The sequence below is a fragment of the Condylura cristata genome, unplaced genomic scaffold, assembly GCF_000260355.1.
Source record: "Condylura cristata isolate star-nosed mole 26May11 unplaced genomic scaffold, ConCri1.0 scaffold00011, whole genome shotgun sequence".
Lineage (NCBI taxonomy): Eukaryota > Metazoa > Chordata > Mammalia > Eulipotyphla > Talpidae > Condylura > Condylura cristata.
The window spans coordinates 3,203,585-3,225,228 of record NW_004567112.1 but is presented as its reverse complement, the minus strand read 5'-3'; the positions used below and the strand labels follow the sequence as shown (position 1 = coordinate 3,225,228).

General features: G+C 52.5%; 1 protein-coding gene across 3 annotated transcripts in view; it reads right to left on the bottom strand.

The window, feature by feature from the left end:
• Positions 1 to 17,393: 17,393 nt before the first annotated feature.
• CPXM2 (carboxypeptidase X (M14 family), member 2) overlaps positions 17,394 to 21,644 on the bottom strand; it is a 77,879-nt gene continuing 73,628 nt past the window's right edge. For all 3 annotated transcript variants that reach the window (XM_012723886.1, XM_012723884.1, XM_012723885.1), the window contains exon 14: positions 17,394 to 18,678. In XM_012723886.1, coding sequence (XP_012579340.1) covers positions 18,425 to 18,678 — 254 coding nt within the window. In that variant the 3' untranslated portion in view covers positions 17,394 to 18,424. The remainder of the gene's footprint in view (positions 18,679 to 21,644) is intronic.

Here is a 21,644-nt window from a genome sequence, read left to right as displayed (position 1 = left end):
AGTCAGGCTTCTCCAGGAAAACAGAACCAAATGTATTAAGAGACCTAGTTTAAGAACTCCATGCACATGATTCGGGGTTAGCAGGTCTGAAGTGTGTAGCCTGGAAACCCACACAGCGGTGTGTGTCTCACTCTTGAGACAGATTTCTCTGGGACACTTTGACATTTGCTCGTAAGACCTTCAGTTAGTAGGACGAGTGCTCCTGCCACACCTGTCAGCCCTCACACACACACACACACACACACACACAGTTACTGAGGGCAATAATCTCTGCTTTGACAGTCAGCTGATTGTCACTGTTAACCGCATCTACAACTTACCTCCCTAGCAACACGTAGAGGAGAGTTTGGCAGAACAGGCAGCATCGATGCCAGCCTCCTTGGGGCCAAATGCTAAGCCTCTCCAGCACACAGACTGCCAGACCCCACTGCAGCTAGACCACCCATGGGTGATTCATTTAATAAAAATTGGAAATTGGAAGAAGGACTTGTAGGGTGGGTCCCTCTCTGACCTCTCAATATAGTATGAGAAAGCAGAAGATACAATTTCTCAGATTTTCAGTTCCTTCAGAATTTCCTCCACATGACCTAAAATATACAGGAGACAGCTTATTATTCACCCACGTGTCATGGTCTCACCTCACGTTCTCCAGGACATGTCATCCAGCAGGCACCTTTCCTGTGACAAAGAACCAGCAGCTGATAAGCTGCTCCCCACACTCTGGTGGTGGGGTCTATCTAGTGAGACTAAGTTGGCCCAGTGAGTTTGGATTTCCACTTCTCTTAACGGTCAACCTGTTAGCCACACGAGCAGGCTTCCCTTGGGGCTGTCCCTTGTGGTATCACCTGGAAACAAGAGCCTCTGAATCACCCACAGGCCACCTCTGACGCTTCATCCCAGCACAGTAGGACACCTTGGGAGTGAGTCAGATGGCAGGTTGGGTCTGTTCCAGATCAGAACAAAGGCTGGGCAGAGTGGAGGGGCTCCTTCAGGCTCCTGCCTCCCATCTCTCTGCTCTCCCTCCTTCCTGACTTTTCTATCAATAGGCATCCTCAAAACTTGGCTTTTTCAGAATTACCACTTCTCTCGCTGACCCACAAGATTCAGTAGAACGTGGGGAAGAAAGGGACCTTGGCTGATCTGACTGTTGCTAAGCAAACACAATTGCCTGCTTCTCCTTCCCTTTTGATACTCTTATCCCAATGTCAAGATAAGTGAGCAATGCCATTGATTCTACTGCCATCAAGCATTTGAGATTATTGAGATCAAGTATGGATCCATGAGGCCAGGGATTCACCCTCAGGGGCCCCAGAGGCCTCTTGGATTGTACAAACTTGACTGGGTATTTAAAAATCCTGTTATTGTAGTTTCTCCCTGTCTGCTTTTGGGGCATGTCCTATATTCTTAGCATCTGAGGGGTTAGTTCTCCCTTAAAATCATGCCCTAGGTAACCCACTCTAGTGTTGACGCATAACCACAAAATATGCTCACTGAGGAATGTACAATGGATATATTTCAAGAAGAAGGAAAACAACCCAGGTAAGGAAGATATGTGTATAAAAAAATGAAAAGTAAATGAAGCTGAAAATAACTAGATTGTATGTACTATGGGGACATAAAAAAAAAATGTGCAGCTAGACAGTCAGATGGCACTGGAAGCTGAGTTAAGATGAAAGGGTTCCCTGTTAGAATGGAGATTCTGAGTAACCCAACCCGAGTGTTTCTTGGGCTTTCTCTGAGAGCCACAGAGCACCTACCAGCCCCCTCACTATCCCCCTGCTTCTTGGCTCCCTCTGCCTTGTCGTCGCCTCCAGGTTCTCACACCAGCGCCCTGGGGGTTCCCTGTGGAAGAGCCACATGTGCCTCATCATCACGTCTCTGTTAGTCTTCATAAATAGCGTACCAGGACATATGTGTTAAGCATCTGACACTGGCTCAGTTTTTTGGCCAACCCTTGGCAAATTTCTTCATTCTGCTAGACTGAAGGGTAAACGGATCATTCACTACTGAGTCCTGGCCCTCTGAACAGCCCAGCATACAGTAAGTGCTCAAAAAATAGGTCTTGGGACCCTCCCTGGTGGCGCAGCAGGTTAATGTGCAGCACTAAGAAGCTAAAGCCACTTCAGCGTGAGTTCGAGCCCCGCCTGCCCTGGAGGTGACCACATGGTGCTGCAGACCTCTCCTGACCCACCCGCTGCTCCCCTCAGCTGTGTACTTTGTCTATCTGTCTGTTCTGCTCCCCACTCTCTCTCTCTGGTGAATCCTCTCACCACCCCTGCACCTCTGGCCTGCACCCCAGTTCTGTATGCACAAATAAATAAATCTTAAAAAAATATATGTCTTGACTGTTTTATGATCACTGTGGATAGAGGTGTGTACTGGAGTACTGGATAGTGCTTGCTCTTCAGAAATTTCATTTCTCCATTTTATAAACCCTTGATGAGCACCTGCTCACTCACACATTCTAAGCACTGGGGTGGTGGCAATACTGGGGTGGTGCAATACTGAGCACCCTGTGGTCACCCCTCACCCTGCCAGCCCTGCTCTCTAGGACCACAGCTTTAAAACACCCTGAGCATAATTCTACTTGGCAACATAATTGACTCTGTTGAACTAGACCCATATGGTAATAGAAGTTGCTATATCTTCATAACATGTGATATTTTCTATTTTATCATTTTTTTTTCTCTTAAAGAAAAAAAAGTGCCAGTTGCAATCCCCTAACTGGATTTTATATTCTATGACTGTTTGGATCTTTCCTGCATTTTGAAAGTCATTCATCTATTGCAGATGTCTACAGTTTACTATGCCTGGATTCCTTTAAAATCATGTGTTTTAAGGCACAAACATTGAACAAGGCTACACTGAAAACTTATTAGGTTGAAATGTAATTAGAAACATATTTTAAAAATCAAATGTCTGATCCTCAGAAAATCAAAAATAGACCCACCAAACAGTCCTCCAGTCATCTCACCACTGGGCGTATATCCAAAGGAAGTGGAAACTGTATTTTGAAAAGATATATGCACTCCCATGTTTATGGCAGTTTTATTCTCAATAGCCAAGATATGGAAACAAACCAAACACCCATCAATAGAAAAGATGGCTACAAAAATATATGGTATATGTACACCGAGGATTTATCTGTCATCAGCAAGGCAAAGAGCCCACAGTAGCAACCACGTGAGCACGTTTACCACGTGAGACAGACACAAACTGCATGACATCTCTTACACGTGGAACCCCAAAGTCAAATTCATCAAAACAGCGAAATGCCCATTACCAATGCCCATTCTGTGTGGTTCAAGGGCACAGATGTGCCACGGGGACATCAGTCGTAAGATCTAGTGCACAGTGGAACATACAAGCCACAACACTGGACTGTGATGATGTCAGCTGATAAATAGAGCTACAAAGACAATTGTACTGCAGTACGTCATCCACTGTAAACTTTGACTTTACCCAATAGTTTGTGTGAACTAGATTGCTAAAACAACCCAATGTGACATAGGTACATGGGTTTCCTTATTAACATGAAATGTAACAGCTGGCAGCTGACTCATCTTGGCTGTAATTTCAAAGTGGTGATGAGCACACCTGCTATTTTGAGGCTTCTGTAACACCTGTAATAGGCTGTGCAGGATCTGTGACTATGCTGATGACAAAGCCACAGGTGTGAGGCAGCTTCTCTGGTGTCAGATACATCTGTAATTGAGGGGATGGCAATTTGAATGTAGTGAAATGAAGAAAGACTCCCCCCCCCCATTCAAATCTGTAGAAGCCAAGGGCCTTTGCCTCTCTTCTCTCGAACCATATGCAAGAGGGACTCCGTATAACCCTCCAGTGGTGACAGCAAAGTCCCAGGCTCCCAGGTCATAGTTCCAACCTGCACCTCAACAGCAGGCCATGCATATTTCTCCCAAGCCATCAAGTTCCAATAACTGAACCAATGAAGCAGTCTAACCTCTGAGTAGAGGCCAGTTGCCAAATAAACCAGCCATAAAGCCCTTTCAAAGGGAGGATGTGGTCGGCCATTCTGGAAGCTTCTCCGACCACCTCCAGGTATGGTAGCTTTTCACTGATTGCCAGGAGTGCACTGTCTCTTGTAAGAGAGGAACACACACACACACCCCACACCAGTCTCTTATCTCAAAGCTGGTCCCCTGACTACATAGGAAAGTTGCAAGCCTTCTGAAGCTCCTCTCTCTCCAGCCCAGTCTCCATGGAAACCTTGAAGACAGACAGGACTAGGCCAGGCTGAGTTATTTATCTCCTAAATGAGGAGATACAGCATAGTCCAGCCCCTGAGGCAAAGAGTTAATAAGACAACAACTTCTCAAATAGACAAGCACAACACTTTTCTGCCTCTAAATACCAGGACTTGGTAGACTGAGAACATTACTTCAAATAGAGTCCAATGTACTTCTTTGTGAATATAGCCAAGACTGCTCTTCAGAAGACAATTTAGAGGAATAAAAAGGTTGAAGTTTTTTTTATTTCATTTCAGAGATGAGTGTAAAGATTAAGTGATTTGCTAAAGATTGCTCATCTAGAACACAAGGCTCTCTGAGAGGTATGGTGGGGGCAATCTTGGGGCCAGTGAGTGACTCTTAGCACCAACTCAATGGGAGAAAGTGGAGTTTTCCAGGCTCCATCCCATGAGATGGAGCTGATGGAAAATAGGGGTGGAGCTGGGACTTGGTCAGTTAAAAAACTGCTGGGGCTTTTGGCAGTTAAGCTGCTGTGAGGAAGGATGTCTGTGGAGAAGTTGTCAGCTTGTCACATGCTTCTTTGGCATGGACCTTGGTCTCTGCTCAGTGGATGCTCTCTGGGGTAGGACAGATGGCATTTGACCACATGTGAGGCTGAAGATAAACTCTCTCTGTCTCACCTCTTTTTCACTCTCTGTGTACATAAATCCTATTGTTTCTCCCTGTGTGTCTGCTCTTGGCTTGTGTCTTGTGTCTTTAAATACAGAGTCAACCTATTCCCTTCAATTTGCTGTTTCAGATTCAGGCCTTGAACCCTAGTGTGAGTCATTCCAAATCACAAACTTAATCGATGATTCCCAAGTATTTCCTCAGAGATTCAATGAAAATGACTCAAAGGAGCCTGAATGTTCTTCCACCACAGTTCCCACCACACAAAACCAAGCTTAAATAAGTACAAAAGGAAAAAGAGGACATAGATGAGGCACTCGCAGGAGAAGCTGGTGGAAGAGAAAGGAAGAGCACCCTCACTGGACCTCCAGTTAAGTCCTTGTCCAGGTACCCTGTCCCCAGCCTAGAGTTAGACCCTCTGGGCTTTGCAAAGCCCAGCGTTATACAGAAACTGCTAATTCCTTTAGAGAAAACCCACCGCGTGCGTTTGGGTGGAGAAGTGTGCAATCGGGTTTGGGGGTTTCGCTTCCTCTCATTTCTCGGGCACCTCACACCACTCCCAGATACTAGGCCTCCGCCTCGCCACCCTCCATCACCAGCTCTCTCGCCCTCCCTAGGCGGGCCGCGCCTCAGCTCCCAGTTGCCCAGGGCTCCCACCTTGCCAGCGGGCAGGCATGCTCACACCTCTGCACCGTACCCTCAGCACGCAGCTCCAGGCCGGGCCTTCTCCTACCCCCTGTCCCGACCTGAGGACCACCCTCTCCCCCAGCCAGGAGAGGAAAACCAGACCGAAGCAACATGTACCACTTTATTGAGATTTTTTAGGGCAGAAAAGGAAAAAAGGCCTCCCTGGTGGCGCAGGAGTTAAGTCTCAGCACTGTGTACCCATCACCAGCCCCTGCAGCACGAGTTCGATCCCTGACCAGGGAGGGATCCCCAGGACACAGCAGACCTCTCCTGTCTCCCCGCTGCCCTCCTCAGCAGTGGATTTCAATAGATCCACTTGTTCTGCTCCCCGCTCTGTCTCATCCCCCCGCACCTCTGTCTGTACCGCAGTTCTTGAATGTATAAATAAATAAATCTTTTAGAAAAAAGAAGGAACAGAAAAAAAAAACAAAGAAGTGCAGATCTTTTGGAGATAGGGGTCTTTGTGGCAGTAGGTGGGCGAAAGGGCTTACAAGTAAGTTGGAAAAAAGCATGCTTTACTTGCTTCGCCTGGAGACCAGTGACTAGTTGTCCCCAAAGGTTAATAAAAGTCACCCTACGGCGGACCTTGGTGGCCTCCTCCTCCTAGCACGCCTCCTTCCAGAGACAGCTTTTGGGGGGCTGCCGTAAGATGTCTTTGAGTTAAATGATTCGACGAATATCGACTCAGACACTGAAAGTTCCAGTGACGACGTCTCTTGTTTTCCAGAGTCAGTGGCGTGGCTTCAGAGAGCTGCAGGCAGGGCAGAAAGAACAGGAAAGGAAACGAGCGACGCACAGGTGTTTTTAATTAGAAGTCATCAACTTACACCCACAAGTGAAATCTGGTCCCAGCCATTATTTTTATTTGAATTAGCAACCAACATCTAGATCCCATAAAAGCCTTAATTTCTGACTTTTCTTGAAAAGTCGGTGGGTCTGTGTTGAGTGCAGTGCTGGGCAACTCTGGTCTGGGTCCCCACACCGCAGCCCTGGTGTCTGGCCTGGCAGCCCCTGCGCCCCGAGAAGGGAAGCGGGATGGGCCTCAGCTCACAACCCATGGCCCGGGGCGCGATGCCCTCTTGGTGCCAGTAGGGAAGGGCACCCGCTGTTCCGGCAACACCCACGTCTCCTCTCTGGCAGGGGGTCCCCACCCTCCCGCATCTCCTCTCTGGTGGGGGCCCCCACCCTCCCAGATGTGGGGGCTGCCCCCAGGCCCTGATCCCGCCGGTTACCCCACCCCAGCCCCTGCCCGGTGGCAGAGCCACACTGAATTGGGGGATTGGCCTCAGGCCTCAGGGAAGAGCTGTGAGCGGCCCAGATGCTGCTTTTCCTGGAAAAGGCTTTGATGAGGACGTGGAGGTTGGGTCCCCGTGGAACCAGCTCAAGTCGCACACACCCTCTGGTGGCACCCGAGGGCGCGGCGCGGGGTCCTGGTCCAGCACCCCTCGGCCCCCTCCTCCTTCCCAGCCGTTCCTGGGGACGCCACACGGCTGCCTTCTGGCTGCAGGCTCTCGGCCACCAATCCAGAAGTCTCCAAACAACCCAAACTCATCCCACTTCCCAACTTGCCCCTCTCGAAACCCCTCTGCCCTGCCCGGGGGGACACCCCAGGGCCGCCCCGGGTCGTGAAGGGGGATTATTCTCAAATAAACACGTTCCTGCTGTATCACAGCCTGGTTGTTAGTCGGTGGGCATCTCGAGTCAAATCATTCCTGAAAATCTTAAGGAAAGAAGTGGCAGGGCCCAGTCAGGGCCAGAAGCTCCCTCGCCCCATCCGGCCTCTGCGCTCGCCTCGCTCCTCGGTGTGATTCTCAGACGGAGCAGACGCAGACGGCCCTCCTCTCCTCAGCCTCCACCCGGCCGGGCAGCCGCGCAAGGTGGGTGCGGACACAGCTTGTGTCTCCCACCAGTGCCTGGTCCCCGGGGCCTTGTGCACACCAAAGGGGTCTCCCAGAGGGAACCTCACATTTCTCTCGCCCACAGTTACTTCCCTATCCGCTGGTAAATGTTAAATCCAGCTCACGGCAGGAACAAGCATGCAAATCAGGCTGGCATTTATGCTGAGTGGGATGATTGATGGTGACTTACACGTGGAAGCTGAGACCGTCAGTTTTCCGGCAGATTGACGCACCCCCAGAGAACACATCACTGCTTGCAGGACACGGCCACCGTCAACAGCGTTCCCTTCCCACAGAAGGCACCGATCCCTTTCAGAAGGATCTTGGTTGTTTTGTGTGGGAAACACGGTGTGACGCGTGGGATATGAAGAGTCTGGAGCGGCCGGGTGATGCGCCGCATGGCTGCGTCCTGGCTCCCTCCCCCGCCCGCGGCCCCTCCTGACAGGCCCACCTTGCACCTGCTGCCCGTGCAGCCCGGAACGCCTGGTGTGTCTCCAGAAGGTGGAGCACGGATAAAGGGTAGCGCCAGCCCCTTCAGAGCAGATGGGACCGGTTCTCATCAGCGCAAAGGCGCGGTGTGTGCATTTTGTTGACAGTTTCGAAGGGCAGAAGAGAATCTGCCTCCATGCGAGGCTTTAAGACACTGGCCTTCCTGGCAGTTTGTCTGACCAAGACCAGTGACGCTCACCGGTTCGGCTCAGCCCCAGGCTGCCTGGTGCGCCCAGCCTTGAAGGCTCAGGGCGGGTTCACTCTGCTGAGAGCACAGAGGGTCAGCTTGGAGGCCTCGGAGGCCACGACCCACCAGCAGTTCTCAGCGTCTCACCCGGACTGACGGACAGACTTCAACTGAGCCTTCCTTCCCGTCTTCCCGCCTGCCCTCTCCAACCTTCTTGCTGAAAACCCTTTTTTTTTTTAAAGATGTATTTATGTATGCATACAGAACTGGGGTACAGGCCAGAGGTGAGAAGGGGTGAGAGTATTCACCAGAATGGGGAGCAGAACAGGCAGATCGAGGAAGTCCACTGCTGAGGGGAGCAGCGGGTGGGCAGGAGAGGTCTGCCGCGCCCTGTGGTCACCTCTGGGGCAGGCGGGGATCAAACTCGCACTGAAGCGGCTGCGGCCAGCTTGCAGTGCTATGTCCTGACCTGTCGCGCCCCCAGGGAGGGCCTGAAAAGTTTTACATGGACACCACACGCACTGGTGAATGGAGGGTGACCACTGGCCTGGGTGCCACAGCCGTGCAGCCACTGAGTCAGGGTCTCCCGGACTTGGCCAGAGGCTCCTTGCCTGCAGCGAGGGGCCCCGGCCCCAGCGCCCCACACCCGACCCCATGGGAAGGCTTAGGACTTTCTCTCGGCCTCACACCTCTCCTGGGCACCACTCCCCGGGATGGGGGTCGACAGCCTGCAGGCCCCCCGTGCCCGCCCCTGCGTGACATTTCCCGCAAAGTCGTCGACTTGCCGTGTTTGCCCGGGATGGCCCCAGATGTCCTGCTGCCAGCCCCAGCCTCAGCCTGGTGCATAGCAGGTGTCGGGCGAGTTTCTCAGGGATCAGTGAGGAGCTCCAGCCCATCTGCAGCTGCTCAGTGACCGGAGCGTCAGGCTTCCTGGTCAGCAGTGTATGGACAGTGAGCAGACAGAGGTGGCAGACGTGGTCACCAGCCCAAGGACTGGAGGACGTGAGCTCAGACATCTCCACACAGTCATCACAGGCTTGGGGGGCCCAACCCACCTCTCACCCTGTGTGGTGACCTGTGCCAGAGCCCCCAGGTCACCTGCCATCTGAGTCAGCAGTGACCCCTCGAGGGCCCCAAGCTGCTCACATTCGGGCCGTCTGACCCCAGGAGTCAGAGGCCTCTCGCCAGCCTCTGCCCTTCAGGAGGGCGCTGCAGGGGGCAGGCCGCAGGAGAACAGGTCCCGACCTCTCTCCCCACCACTTCCCACTCCGGCCCCTCTGCTTCCTGAGAGCCCCCCACCCCCACCCATAGCCCTCTGATCCAAGTTGCTGAATCAGCCTCTCCTTTCTCAGCCGCAAGCCTTCAGGTCTAATGCCCTACTGACTTGCTCACGACCAGACTCTCACCTTGCAAGGCGTCCAGTGATCTCGGCTTCCGCTAAATGCTTCCTTCAAAATTTCCACTTGGTGAGCCGGAAAGAGCTTAGGAAGTGGCTGACCCTTCCAGGCCTGATCACGCTCCTCTCCCCCTTCTCACGGCTGCCCTGGGGGACAGTGCTGGGCCAGCCGCTGCCCGGGAGTGCTCGCAAAGGTGCCGGGTTTGCCAAATTTAGGCTTGTAATTAGATCCCAAAGTCTGTGCTGCGTTTCTCGACTTCTTTTAAAAAGTCTATTTACCCACTTTCTTAAGCATGAACCAATTTTTCCACTTCATTTATTACAAGAAGGGTTTTTTTTTTAATGTCTATTTTTAGACTGAAGGAACCACTTAACTGAAACGGACCTGTTTCTCCTCAGCAGAAGCTGTGCTCCTGGTCTTGCTATGTCTTGGAATTGCGTATGTGGCCTCTGCTGAAATTAAATGCACCCCTGCAATTAAGAAAGAAAACGAGGTCCCTCCCTGGTGGCGCAGTAGTTTAAAGTGCAGCACTGCAGCCGCTTCAGCAGTTCGATCCCTGGCCAGGGAGTGACCCACAGGGCGCGGCAGGCCTCTGCTCTCTCCCGGCTGCTCCCTCAGCAGTGGACTTCGTCAGTCGGCCTGTTCTGCTCCCTGCTCTGTCTCTGGTGAACCCTCTCACTCCCTGCTCCTCTGGCCTGTACCCCAATTCTGTATGCATAAATAAATCAATCTTTTAAATAAATGTTTATTTGTTCATGCATACAGAACTGGGGTACAGGCCAGAGGTGCAGGGGCGGCGAGAGGCTTCACCAGAGACAGAGCGGGGGGCAGGACAGGCAGATAGAAGAAATACACTGCTGAGGGGAGCAGCGAGCGGGTCAGGAGAGGTCTGCGGCACCATGTGGTCACCTCCGGGGCAGGTGGGCATCTAACTCATGCGGAAGGGGCTTTGGCTTCTTAGTGCTGTGCTTTAACCCGCTGCGCCACCAGGGAGGGCCCACAAATAAATCTTTAAAGAAAGAAAGAAAATGAGGTCGTATAGGTTTTGGTGAGCAGGACGGAAATGGAAGGAGTTAAACTGAATTCGCTGAAGGAGCAAGCTAGGGGCAGAGAAACCCAGTCCTTGACTGGCCGCTTGGGGGGGCTCTGACTGGCCTGAGTCAGAGGCACTAGCTGGAGGCTGTAAACTCTAAGCAAAAGCCCTGAGAGGCAGCAGCACTTTGCTCTGCCTCTGGCTGGAGGCCTCACCTGCTGTCCCACCCCAGCGAGATCCCACCAAGGTAACCACGACCTGTTCAAAGTCCATTTTCAAGACCCCAAATCAGAGCCTTCCTGAAGCCCCCCCAGCCCCATGCTGAGAGGAACAAACACAATAATGGATGTGCAAATCCTCTGTAAACTGCAAATGCCAAAGTAAATGAAAATAATTACTTGCTCAGGTTCCTAAAAAGAAAAGAAAAAAACAAACTGAAAGCAACAACACTGATTTCTAGGTAGTGGCTTTAGGAAAGCAGGAGGCCCCTCATTTGAGCACCACTCAAACCATCCTTAGGGTCACGAGGGGCCGTCCTGGCCATACCTGCCGGTGAGGACCTGCGTCTGAGAAGCATCCTGTGACTTGTGCTGAGTCTCGAGCCCGCGTTCGAGGCTGAAGGCAAACCCACTTCTGACTCCTGCCCGTGCCTGAGCGCTTTCCCAAGGATCAAACGGAGGCCTCCCAGTGAGGGCCAGCTGGGCTACGGACTCCTGATGCAATGGCCGGGGTCGGCGTCGCCTGCATTTTGGCAGAGACTCAGGCAGAAAGCAGTCAGAAACATTTGTGGTGGGAAACAGGAGTCTTCAGGGCTCCCAGGTGGGGGCCGTGGGGTGGAGGAGCTGGAGGCAGGCTAGTGAGAAGCTGGCCAGCCACGTGAGTAGTGAGGCAAGCACACTGGACTTTGTTTAGTCATCAGTTGGAAGCAGGGACAGAAATAAGGGAGGGTACCAGTTGCTAAGCCAATGCCAGCCAAGCAGGGTGGGTAGCTGCCAGGGTTATTGCTTGACTCCCTGAAATTTTACTAGAGACAGACAGCAGCGTGACTGCTTGCAATCTGCGTGGACCACAGCCTGCCTTCCTGCACTGGTTACTTTAGACAATGGGCTGCTTCCTGGGTTGTCCAGTGAAGACTGGAATCAGACTTGTATGTATAGTCTTGTTAAAGCTCACCAAGGGGTAGCCAGGGACCCCCAAACTCTTAAGGGGTGCATGCTCTAAAAGAGGCCCAGCCGCCATGAATACGAAGGGAAAGAAAGCATAGCCTTGGTGTGAAAGATTTTTTTCATAGAATTGGTGTACAGAGAAAGAAGAGAGGATTTCTAGTAACTGTTTCCCAGTAGACCACCCAAAATTACCCATCTTCTCATGGGCAAATGCACAGGCTTGGCATTGAGGGGACCAAATGCTTGCCACAAATGCAAGGTACTTTCTGGAAAGGACCCACGAGAAAGAGGCTAGGCAGCTCCCCGAGAACCGAGACAAAAGGAGACTCAGAATTCCACATATGCCACGTAAGCCAACATGAAGCTAAGGCATGAGCTGTCATCACCACGGCCAAGGGCCGCCACAGCCTTCCCACATGTCTCCCCCACGTCTTCCAAGTATCTCTTCCAGAGTCTTCCAGGGTCTCCTCTACACGGCTCCTTCCAGCAGTGCCCGGGTGCCAATCAGCCAAAATAGCGAGCGAGCAACAACACTGCGCGTATCCAGTTACAAGCCAAGCTTGGCGGCTTCAGGCCACTCCTAGTCCCCAGAGGGTCCTTGTTCAGGAAGTCAGCTCGTGGCATGCTGGGAGTTGTAGTCCCTGGCTCCCGAGAAGCATCAGCACGGAGATAGGGAGAGGGGTGGTAGAACCCTAAAGGGGCCAGGGGATGAAGTTCGATCTTGATGTCTCTCACCGGCTCACGTGTTGCTCCTTCGCCTTCCTCTAACCATCTGGCCACTGATCATCTGTACATTGTTTCTCACTCCCTTCTGCCACCGGATTCGAACCTTCCCCTTCCCTACACAGTTCTTTATTTTAAAAAGTTTATTATAAATGCAACAAGATGTTGCATGTTTTGAAATGTTTTGAAACATCATGCTTATATTCTCTGCTAATGCAAAGCATTAGTGCAAGGGGTAAAATGTCAGCATTATGAAACTATTGCCAGCCACTGCAGCATGAGTTCAATCCCCGGCCAGGGAGTAACCCACATGGCTCAGCGGACCTCCCCTGACCCGCCCACTGCTCCCCTCAGCAGTGTATTTCAGTAAACCTGCCTGTCTGTTGTCTGCTCTGTCTCTGGCGAATCCTCTCCCCTGCCCCCTATAACCCCACATCGCTGGCCTACACCCCAGCTCTTGTATGCATAAATACACAAACCTTTTTTTAAAAAGTATCTGGTTGCTGATAAGGATTCACCAAGCTGAAAGTTCCCACTCAAATGTGTGAACACAGAGGCGTTTATAATTCCAACAAGGTCAAGGTCCGGAAGCACTTTTATTCTCACTTTAGAATCCTTAGCAATGATTGCTGCCCTCGGATATGGTACCCAATGACAACTTGAGGAAAACTAGCAATAGTCGGTGATTTGGTGAGGTTGTTCATAAAAGACCTCAGCACATAATGAAACACTTGGAAACCGAAACTGAAAACACCCCAGCAACACTATTATTCTTTTTAGTTACAGTTTAGCATGTTGGCTTTTGGTTTCTAAAGTTCTGAGGCAGACTAAATTAGAAAAATATATGCAAAGTTATTCCTGAGTTCAGTCTTGCTTGTGGTTTAGAGATGCTAACTTTTGCATCAGAGACCTGAATTTGAGCCTTGTGTCAGTAAGGATTAAGATCGGCTGCATCTAAGTAAAGTCCTGCAGTCAAGGGTGAAATGAAAGTGAGGAAATGGCCAGAGGCGAACAACTGATGCTGACATGGCGCTTGGTGTCCCCGGCCCCAGGTTCTGCCATCCTCCAAATTGGTTCCAGCTTCAGCCTGCGAGGCAGCTGCCAGGGCACCAGCCTGCTCGTCTCCATCCCAGGCTGACGAAAGTAAATAGAAGAAACAAAAAGGCCTAAAGAAGGACAGATGAGAAGGCCCTCCTCTCCTGGGTCTCACTCCTGGGCTTCTCGCTTTGGTCTCGTCAGCCCGAACTTATAAACTTACCCAAGAGGCTTCCGTGACTAAATGTGAAGGGACTAGGGCCCTTAGGTTGGGTTTTCCAGAAGCAGCTTCTGCAAGGAAGACTGGTGTGCAAATGATTTGTTGGGAAACGAATCTGGGAAAGCCTGATAGGAGGCCTGAGGTGCGGGAGAAGTCCAAGCCAGAACATGAGGTTAAGCCAAGGGCACCCACGGCGGCCTTGACCAGAGCCTCGGGGGGCTTTGGGGACAACTGTACTCACCCAGAAATGTCTGCATCTTCAGCCGAAGGAGTTGGCGTGTTTGCAAGCTCACCCCATCAGCCGTTGGGGAAGGCGTGTGCAGGGGAGCAGCAGTCCCCAGGACTCAGGCTTCCCAACCGCAGGTGAAGACCATGAGCACTACGCCCAGAGAGCCCACGTGGATGCTGGGCGGGCAGCCCTCCACTCCCCGCTTGAAATTTCTCCTCCAGCACCCTTTGGGGAACCCGTTTGAATTCTGAGTTTCGGTCCTGGTGCATCACATGCACGGCTAATAAAGCCTTGTCTGGCTCAGCCGCACCCAGCACCCTCTGGCGAGTTCTTTCCCGTGGGGGCTCCCACTCGGGTCAGCTGGGCCCACTTAGGTCTCTACTCGGCCATTTCTTGTGAAGCAGCTAACGTGTTGAAGCTACAGGCTCCCTGTGAATGCCTCTGTCTGAAATTCAGAAAGGGCTTTAGCTTCCGCTAAAGGGCTTTAGCTCCCCTGCACACGCCTTCCGCTAATAAATTAAATGACAAAGGGTCTGATTGGCTTATAGAGATCAAGGAAAACCCAAGTTATTTCCTAAAATTGTCAGGAAAAAAGACATTATACTAGCAATACTTTAAATGTTTGCCAAGCAAACTAGGAATGTAGACAGTTAAGGCAAATCTCTGGGACACTTTAATAATTTTGATTTAATAAAAAACAACTATAACATCTCTCATTAATGAGTGTTATATATTATACAAGCCTCGCTTTCTTCTATTCGGTATTTTTTTCTAAACTTACTCATTTTTACTCATCAAATTAGATAATATTATTCCTTGTTAATGTTTCCGGGCTTGAAAAATGTAAATTTGTGTTCATCTAAATTGAATCATTATTCTGATTCATATTCTATATGTCAACAGTAATTATGTTGTATAGTGTGTCAACTTAAAGATAATTTCCAACATTTTCCAGTAAAAAATTATACTCTGAGACTGGTATTAAATTGTATAAGTTAATGGATAATCATCGGATGTTTAGATCCTTTCTCAGCAAGATGAATGCTGAAACATTGATTTATAAGCATAATTTTGAATTTATAGACCTTTTCTTTTTATCTGTACACGCAGTGAGGCATTTTAATGGACCTGCATGCTTTTGTACTGGAGCATTTAGCAATTTTTTAAGGAAGTTATTGTAGTTACGGAAAGTTGTGATGTAAATTCATGAGCTCTGTTAGTTTCAGAGATATGGGTGCTTGGTAACAGTTTGCAATTAGCCATCCCACAGACATTTCCGTGCGAGAGAAATGATTGACTTCGGTTAAAAACTATAGTGGAGATAGTGGTTGTGGTGACACAGGAGCTTTGGTGACACAGAAATGCAGCTGTTACGTGCTTCTGTTTTTCAAGGAAAACCGTTTTCTCCTCAAGTAACATTTCTCAGATTTTTGGTTTCCAGATACCATTTTCCTCCTAAAATTTACAAGGATCCCAAAGAGCTTTTGATTTTTAATGTTGTAACCATCAGTGTTTTCCGTGTTGAAAATTTAAACTGAAGGCTTTTTACAAGTTTCCTGATGGGCACATTTGAAGAGAACAAAAATGATTGGTGGTCAAACACTTCTTAAACAAATAACTAATAAATGATTGAACTAAATAAATAATACATTAATGAATAATGAATACATGAGGATTAAATTGTCCTGGCCTTGCAGAGCCCAGGGACCTATTTTAAGCAACGTGTTAATTTATTTCAGAGCACGAAGCAGCTAATAAAGAACACACGTGGAGAGCAAATTTTATTTGCTTGGTTTTCAACACCTGATGTTAGAAACTCTTACCTAATCTCCTTACTTTGTAGGGAGATACAGCTATTTGCATAGATTCAGTAGGAACCTGCCCTCCTTCAAACTAGGATGGAATCTGAAAACCGGTTATGCAACTAAGGTCTTGCTTAGAAAGTCACACTTGAAAACGATGCTTATTAATCAGGTACAGCTATGTGGCCTTTTAAAGAGCTCCGCTGAGACAGTTATTGCAGACAGCTCTCTTACTCAAACCGGGTAAGTCAGACATTTTGCAGAGTTGTGCCACCATCGGCCCCAACCAAATTTAGAGTATTGTCATCACCCCAGGAAGAGACCTCACTCCCCTCGCCACTGTGCCCTCCCCAGCTCCCTCTCTGCCAGCTGGTCGGAGCAAACGCTGAACTATTTTCTGTTGCTGGGAATATGCGCCTTCCGGACAGTGCGTATAAATGGACTCACACAGCAAGTGGTCTTTGGTGACTAACGTGTTCTGCTTGGCATCGGGTTCCAAGTCCACACGCCCTGAGGTGTCATGTTCTGCTGTCTGGATAAACCACATTTACTTTTCCGTCCTCGGGGGAGGGACGGTCGGCTGCTTCCACTCTTGGCTGCCATGCGGTCGCCTCTGGTGTGTGCAGCGGGGGAGGCCGAGTCTCAGAGCTGGGGGTGCCAAAGACCCATGAATCCAAGGCGACACCCAGCTTTCCTTTGGATGGTCAGCTGAGTCCAGAGAAGGTTCAGCGCAGTGCAGGCTCTGTGGAAAGAAGCTCCAGCAGGCTGCTCTGTCTTCTTTGAGGAAGGAAGGGGAGCAGGACAACCTGCCTTAGAGACGGGGAAGCTGAGGCCCAGGAGGGGCCCAGGTGTCCAGAGTTGCACCTCAAACAGGCTCCCGGTGATGCCAGGCCAGCAGAGGCAGGGCTGAGGGCAGGGCTGAGGGCAAGGCTCCGTGGAGGTGCCCTGGGGGGCCTGCCCTCGGCCCGCCCCCCTTAGGAACAGATCACCCTGGCAGAGGGGGCTTGGGTGCGCATGCCTCCTGCTGCAGAGCTGGCTTATCAATGAAATGCTTTGCATCACCACCGACCCCCACTATGGCGCCTGGTTTCAGGGGCCACGTTTCAAGTGCTCACCCATGGCCAGAGCAGGACATTCCCCCTCGTGCAGAAAGTTCTGTTGGGTAGCACAGGCCTGTAGCAGGGGCTAATAACTGCACCCCAGCCTGGAGGCCACATCTGACCCAGGTTTTTGTAAAGACCGTTTTTTTTTTTGTTTTTTTGTTTTTTTTTTTACCGGAACACAGCCACGCCCACTCATTTCTGGATCACGCAGGCCTGTTTTTGTGCTACGAGAGCAAAGCAGTGTGTGAAGGCGGCTTCATGGCTGGCAAAACCTAAGTGGTCACTGTCTGATCCCGCCTAAGAAAAGTTTGCTGGTGTTGGGTCATGGTCCAAAAGGAATGTGAGGCTCTCCCTTCCAAGGGAGAGCGAGGCACCCCCACATGCCCCCAGGGATGCCAGGGTCAGGGCCACTTCTCCAGGCACTGGCCTCGGGGGAAGCGGGGGACTCAGAGGCCACTGGTAGCCAACTCAAAGGGGTGCAGAATGACCTTCCCACGCAGGGAAGGGTCACAGACTGCGCTTTGGGGCGTGAGGTGTGGCTCTCGGTCGCTGTGGTTCTGTCCCCAAGCCACACACGGACAGGATCTCACCATTAGCTTTATTTTCCTTCATGCAGGTCAGTGGGCAGTAACACTGCTAAAGAGGGAGACGAGCGGCTTTTTTGCAGGGTTGCCAGTCACCCTCCTGAGCAACGCTGGGCACCAGCCCGCACTCAGCCCAAAGAAGATCAAGAGCTGCCCACACTCACCCCAAGGAGGGTCGGGCATTCCACACTCCAAGCAGGCTCCCGGGGATGCCAGGCCAACATGGGGGGCTCACTGCTATGGAAGGGGGTGTCTTGAGTAGAGGGGGCGGGGCAGGCCCTTCTCAGGTCCTCCTAGGTCAAAGGAGCCAGGCCACACAAACTGGCCCCCTACCGGCTGGCCCTGCTCTCCCGTCAGGGAAGCCCCGGGCCCCTGGAGCAGCAGGGGCTGGTGGGGTCGCAGGACACAGCCAACGAGCCCCATGCCCGCTGTCCAACCACCACTATTGGGTGCCTTCAGCCTGTCTCCCCTCTGTGACGCATTCCTGTTGAAAGGAAAGCGAAACCGACGAGGCTTGCGGATGCTCACTCACCTGCGTCTGTTCAGAGAGCGAATTTATTGGCAGCGGTTGGAATGTCCCCGCGGAAGAAAGGCTGGCTGGGTTCTCTTAGAGCGCCCCGAGCCCCTCCAAGGACAGCATTTGGGGCAGCAGAGCCTTGGGGGGGGGGGCGTGAAGGCGGGGAGCAGATCGCAGCCTCCAGGGGAGTCCTCGCTGTCTGCACAGGGAGGGGCGCTGCCCCCCCGCCCCCCAACCCTCTGGTCCCGCAGGTGCAAGCGTCTCTCACGCTGGGACGCCCGCTGACCGCCCACTCGCTCGCGCTGACCAGCCTTCCCCGCTATTCTGTTCAAGTTCCGTGGGTACGGAGAACAAAGAAAAGAAAGGACACCCTCAGCCCGTGGCCCCCAGGGGCCGCAACGCACACATGCGCCTCCTGGGAAAACGAGCGGCCGCCGAGGCCTCCGTGCGCGGGGCAGGGCGCTGTCCGAGCGGTCACCCCCGTTGCCGGCGCTTGCGCCCGCGCAGTCTCCGCCGCCGCGCCGGCAGGCCGGCCGGCTGCTTCCCGAACTTCTCCATGATCTCGCGGATGCGCGCCAGGTTGGTCTGGCCGAGGGTGAAGTCGCAGCGCGTGGCCCCCATGTCGTAGCCGACCATGCAGTTCTTGGTGGAGGAAGTGAAGCCGTCCGCCCTGGCGGTGACCACGTACTCTCCGGGGTTGAGAAGACGCCAGTAGTCCCCGTCGCTGGCTGGGAACAGAAAGCGGGTCAGGCGGTTCTTTCTCACACGGACACCGCCGGCCTGCTCCCAAGGCCAGCCCTGCGCAGAGAGGGGCTCAGGCTGGGCGGCATGGGAGCCCCCGAAAGGCAGGGCTCACTGCCTCCTGGAAGCTGGGCTGTTCTCCGTGCCTGATGGCTGGAGCAGGAAGCGGGTTTGGGTATCAGCTCCCTGCTGGGTTAAAAAAAACCTGCGCGGGGGAGGGGGGGCCTCCCTGGGGGTGCAGGGGGTTAGAGCGTAGCACTAAGAAGCTAAATCCGCTGCAGCATGAGTTCGATCCCCGCCCCAGAGGTGACCACACGGCGCCCGCTGCTCCCTCAGCAGTGGACTTCTGACAGTCGGCCTGCTCTGCTCCCCACTCTGTCTCTGAGGAAGCCTCTCACCCCCCATACCTCTGGCCTGTACCCCAGTTCTGTATGCACAAATAAATAAATCTTTAAAAAAAAAAAAAAAGGCACAGAGATGGAGACAGATCACAAACACTCCCTTGCTGCGACAAAAGGAGCCATCCGTCACGAACTTGAACTTCCAAGTGACGGGCCTCACCACAAAATGCCCTGTTGAAAAGCCAGGGGTGCCCACTCGCTGGCTCCCCTCAGCACAGCTGCAAATACAGACGTCGCTTTCCAAAGGGCTGGGGGTCTGCACTTCTGAAGAGGGCAGAGGACCATACAGGGCAGGCCACGGGGACCGGGCGAGGCTGGCAAAGCCAGGAGAAACTCGGTTCTGCGGGGGAGACACACAGGTGCACTGCAAGGCAGGGTCCTCGCTGCCCCGCTGACACCACTGACCAGTCACCCAACACGGGCCCCAAGTCCATCCTTCGCTCCAGGCTACATCGTTGTCACAAAGAGAGGGGCCCAAACACCCCCTCCCCAGAGCCTACCACCTGCTGAAAACACTCAGCCAGACGCTGAGGAGGTTGTAAGACAAAAAGGCGGCCAGCGCGTCCCCTGGGAACCGGGCACTGGGAGGACCAGCTGAGTGCTGGCGCCGAGCCCGCCTCTGGCGCAGGCCGTGTGGTTTTCTCCTTCTCTACAAAGTCACGGGAGCCGCGCTGCCGGCCGCCAGCCTGGGCTGGCTTCTCCCGAGCCAGCGTGCTCTCTCCTCCCGCCCCGGCCCTGCGGTAGCGTCCTCAGGGTGTGCTGGGTGTCTTGTTCGCACGAGAAGTCGATCAGGTCGGGTCTCTGTGGCTGGTGCTTCCTCCTCACCGACGCTCAGGGGATTAGCTCCAGCTTGTGTGCTGGCTCAGCTCTCAGCCGATGAACAGTCAGGCTGAGGGTTCTGTCTAAATGTCTAGGGGGGTGGATTTTTTTATACACAATGAAAGCCACTCTTGTAAGTTAAAAGTAATTGATTCTGGGCCCTCCCTGGCGCAGCGGGTTAGAGCTCAGCACTAAGTAGCTAAAGCCACTTCTGCATGAGTTCGATCCCCGCCTGCCCCGGAGGAGACCCACAGGGCGCGGCAGACCTCTTCTGACCCGCCCGCTGCTCCCCTCAGCCCCTGTTGGATTAAGTGAGAAAATCCAGGTGCAATTTGCTCACTTTTGTGCAAATAACCGCTGGGGAGGGTGTCCCGCCGGCCAGAGACTCGCCCCTTTCTAATACGGGCTCAGATCTTAGAACAAACTCAAACTCAGGCCGCTCCCTGCTGGCCCAATATTCCCCAGCCACACCGGCCTTCCTCGGGTGCCTTAACTCTTGACTCTGAGCCTTTGCAGTGATTGTTCCCGCGGATGGAAGGCTGTTCCCTTCTCTTGTAAAGGTCTTCTACTCCTCACGCCCCCAGGACGGGGCCTCCTTGACTTTCCACCTATTTCTACTTGTTAGCCAATCTCTGTCTTTCTTGCTGTCACACCCTGCAGTGAAGTTGCTAACTCTGCTGTACAGCTGCCCAGAGACCTTCTGCACCGGGATGCAGGCTCTTCCAGTCTGCCCCTCAGGAGATGCTCAGCAAGACGGGGGAAGTGAATGCAGAGAACCACTGGAGGCCTGTTCAGGTTTGTAGATCAGAGCCAGGGGCATCAGCTCTCCCGTCTGAGGCACAGAGAGGCCTGAAGCTCTGCCAGCAAGGCACCCTCTCCCTGGAAGTTCAGTTGGGCTCTCCCCTCATCTGTCCCCAGGGCACTGGTTATCTCTGCTTCCACCTCTGACCCTCCAGAAATGTCAGAGCCACCCGCTTCCTGGAGCTCAGGAGACAGCGTGTTGGGCTGCTGAACCCTGAACTGCCTGGTGTGTGATCAGAGGTGAGATGTCCAGGGGAGGGCAGCACGGCTGACATCGCCCAGCTTTTGTGGACAGAGGGGCAACCAGTGGACAGAGGGGCAACGCAGGCGCGTGTCCACCAAACCAAGCCAGTCACATGCCTTCTGGAGCAGGTGTTCGCAACCTCGTCACGTGCACTGAGGAAGCATCTTACCAGCTTCCTCCTGTGAGATTCTGTTTAATAACCCTGTTGATTTTATACAAAATCCCTCCTGAAATCAATCTTGTCAGATCACAGGAGCCTCAGACAGAAAACAAGACAAATTCACGGCTTATGTTGAGCACTGAAAGACGCCGAAGCCAGTGCTCTCTCGAGCCCTGCACGGATTGGGAATCCATCCATCACGCGGTGCACCAGGAAATTATTTATAGGGGATAGGAAGGGAGAGAGAGATCCGTTTCCCATTAGCTCATCAAAACTGTCTCCTTGATGACAGGGCTTGAAATTCAGAGCTCATTAGGCAAAGTACTCCTGCTGGTTTGTGGGGCCCGGGGGCCTTTTTATCTCCCACTCCATTTAAGCCCTCCTGTTTGCTCACACTGCCACCAGGCACTAGCTCCCAGGAACATTCCAGGCTCCTTTAAAGGAACTCATAGCGGTGCTCGAAATAGGCCCTGTGCGGGGTCAGGGCAAACAGCCTCCAGCTGCCCACAGGTGTCTGGCCTCTCCCAG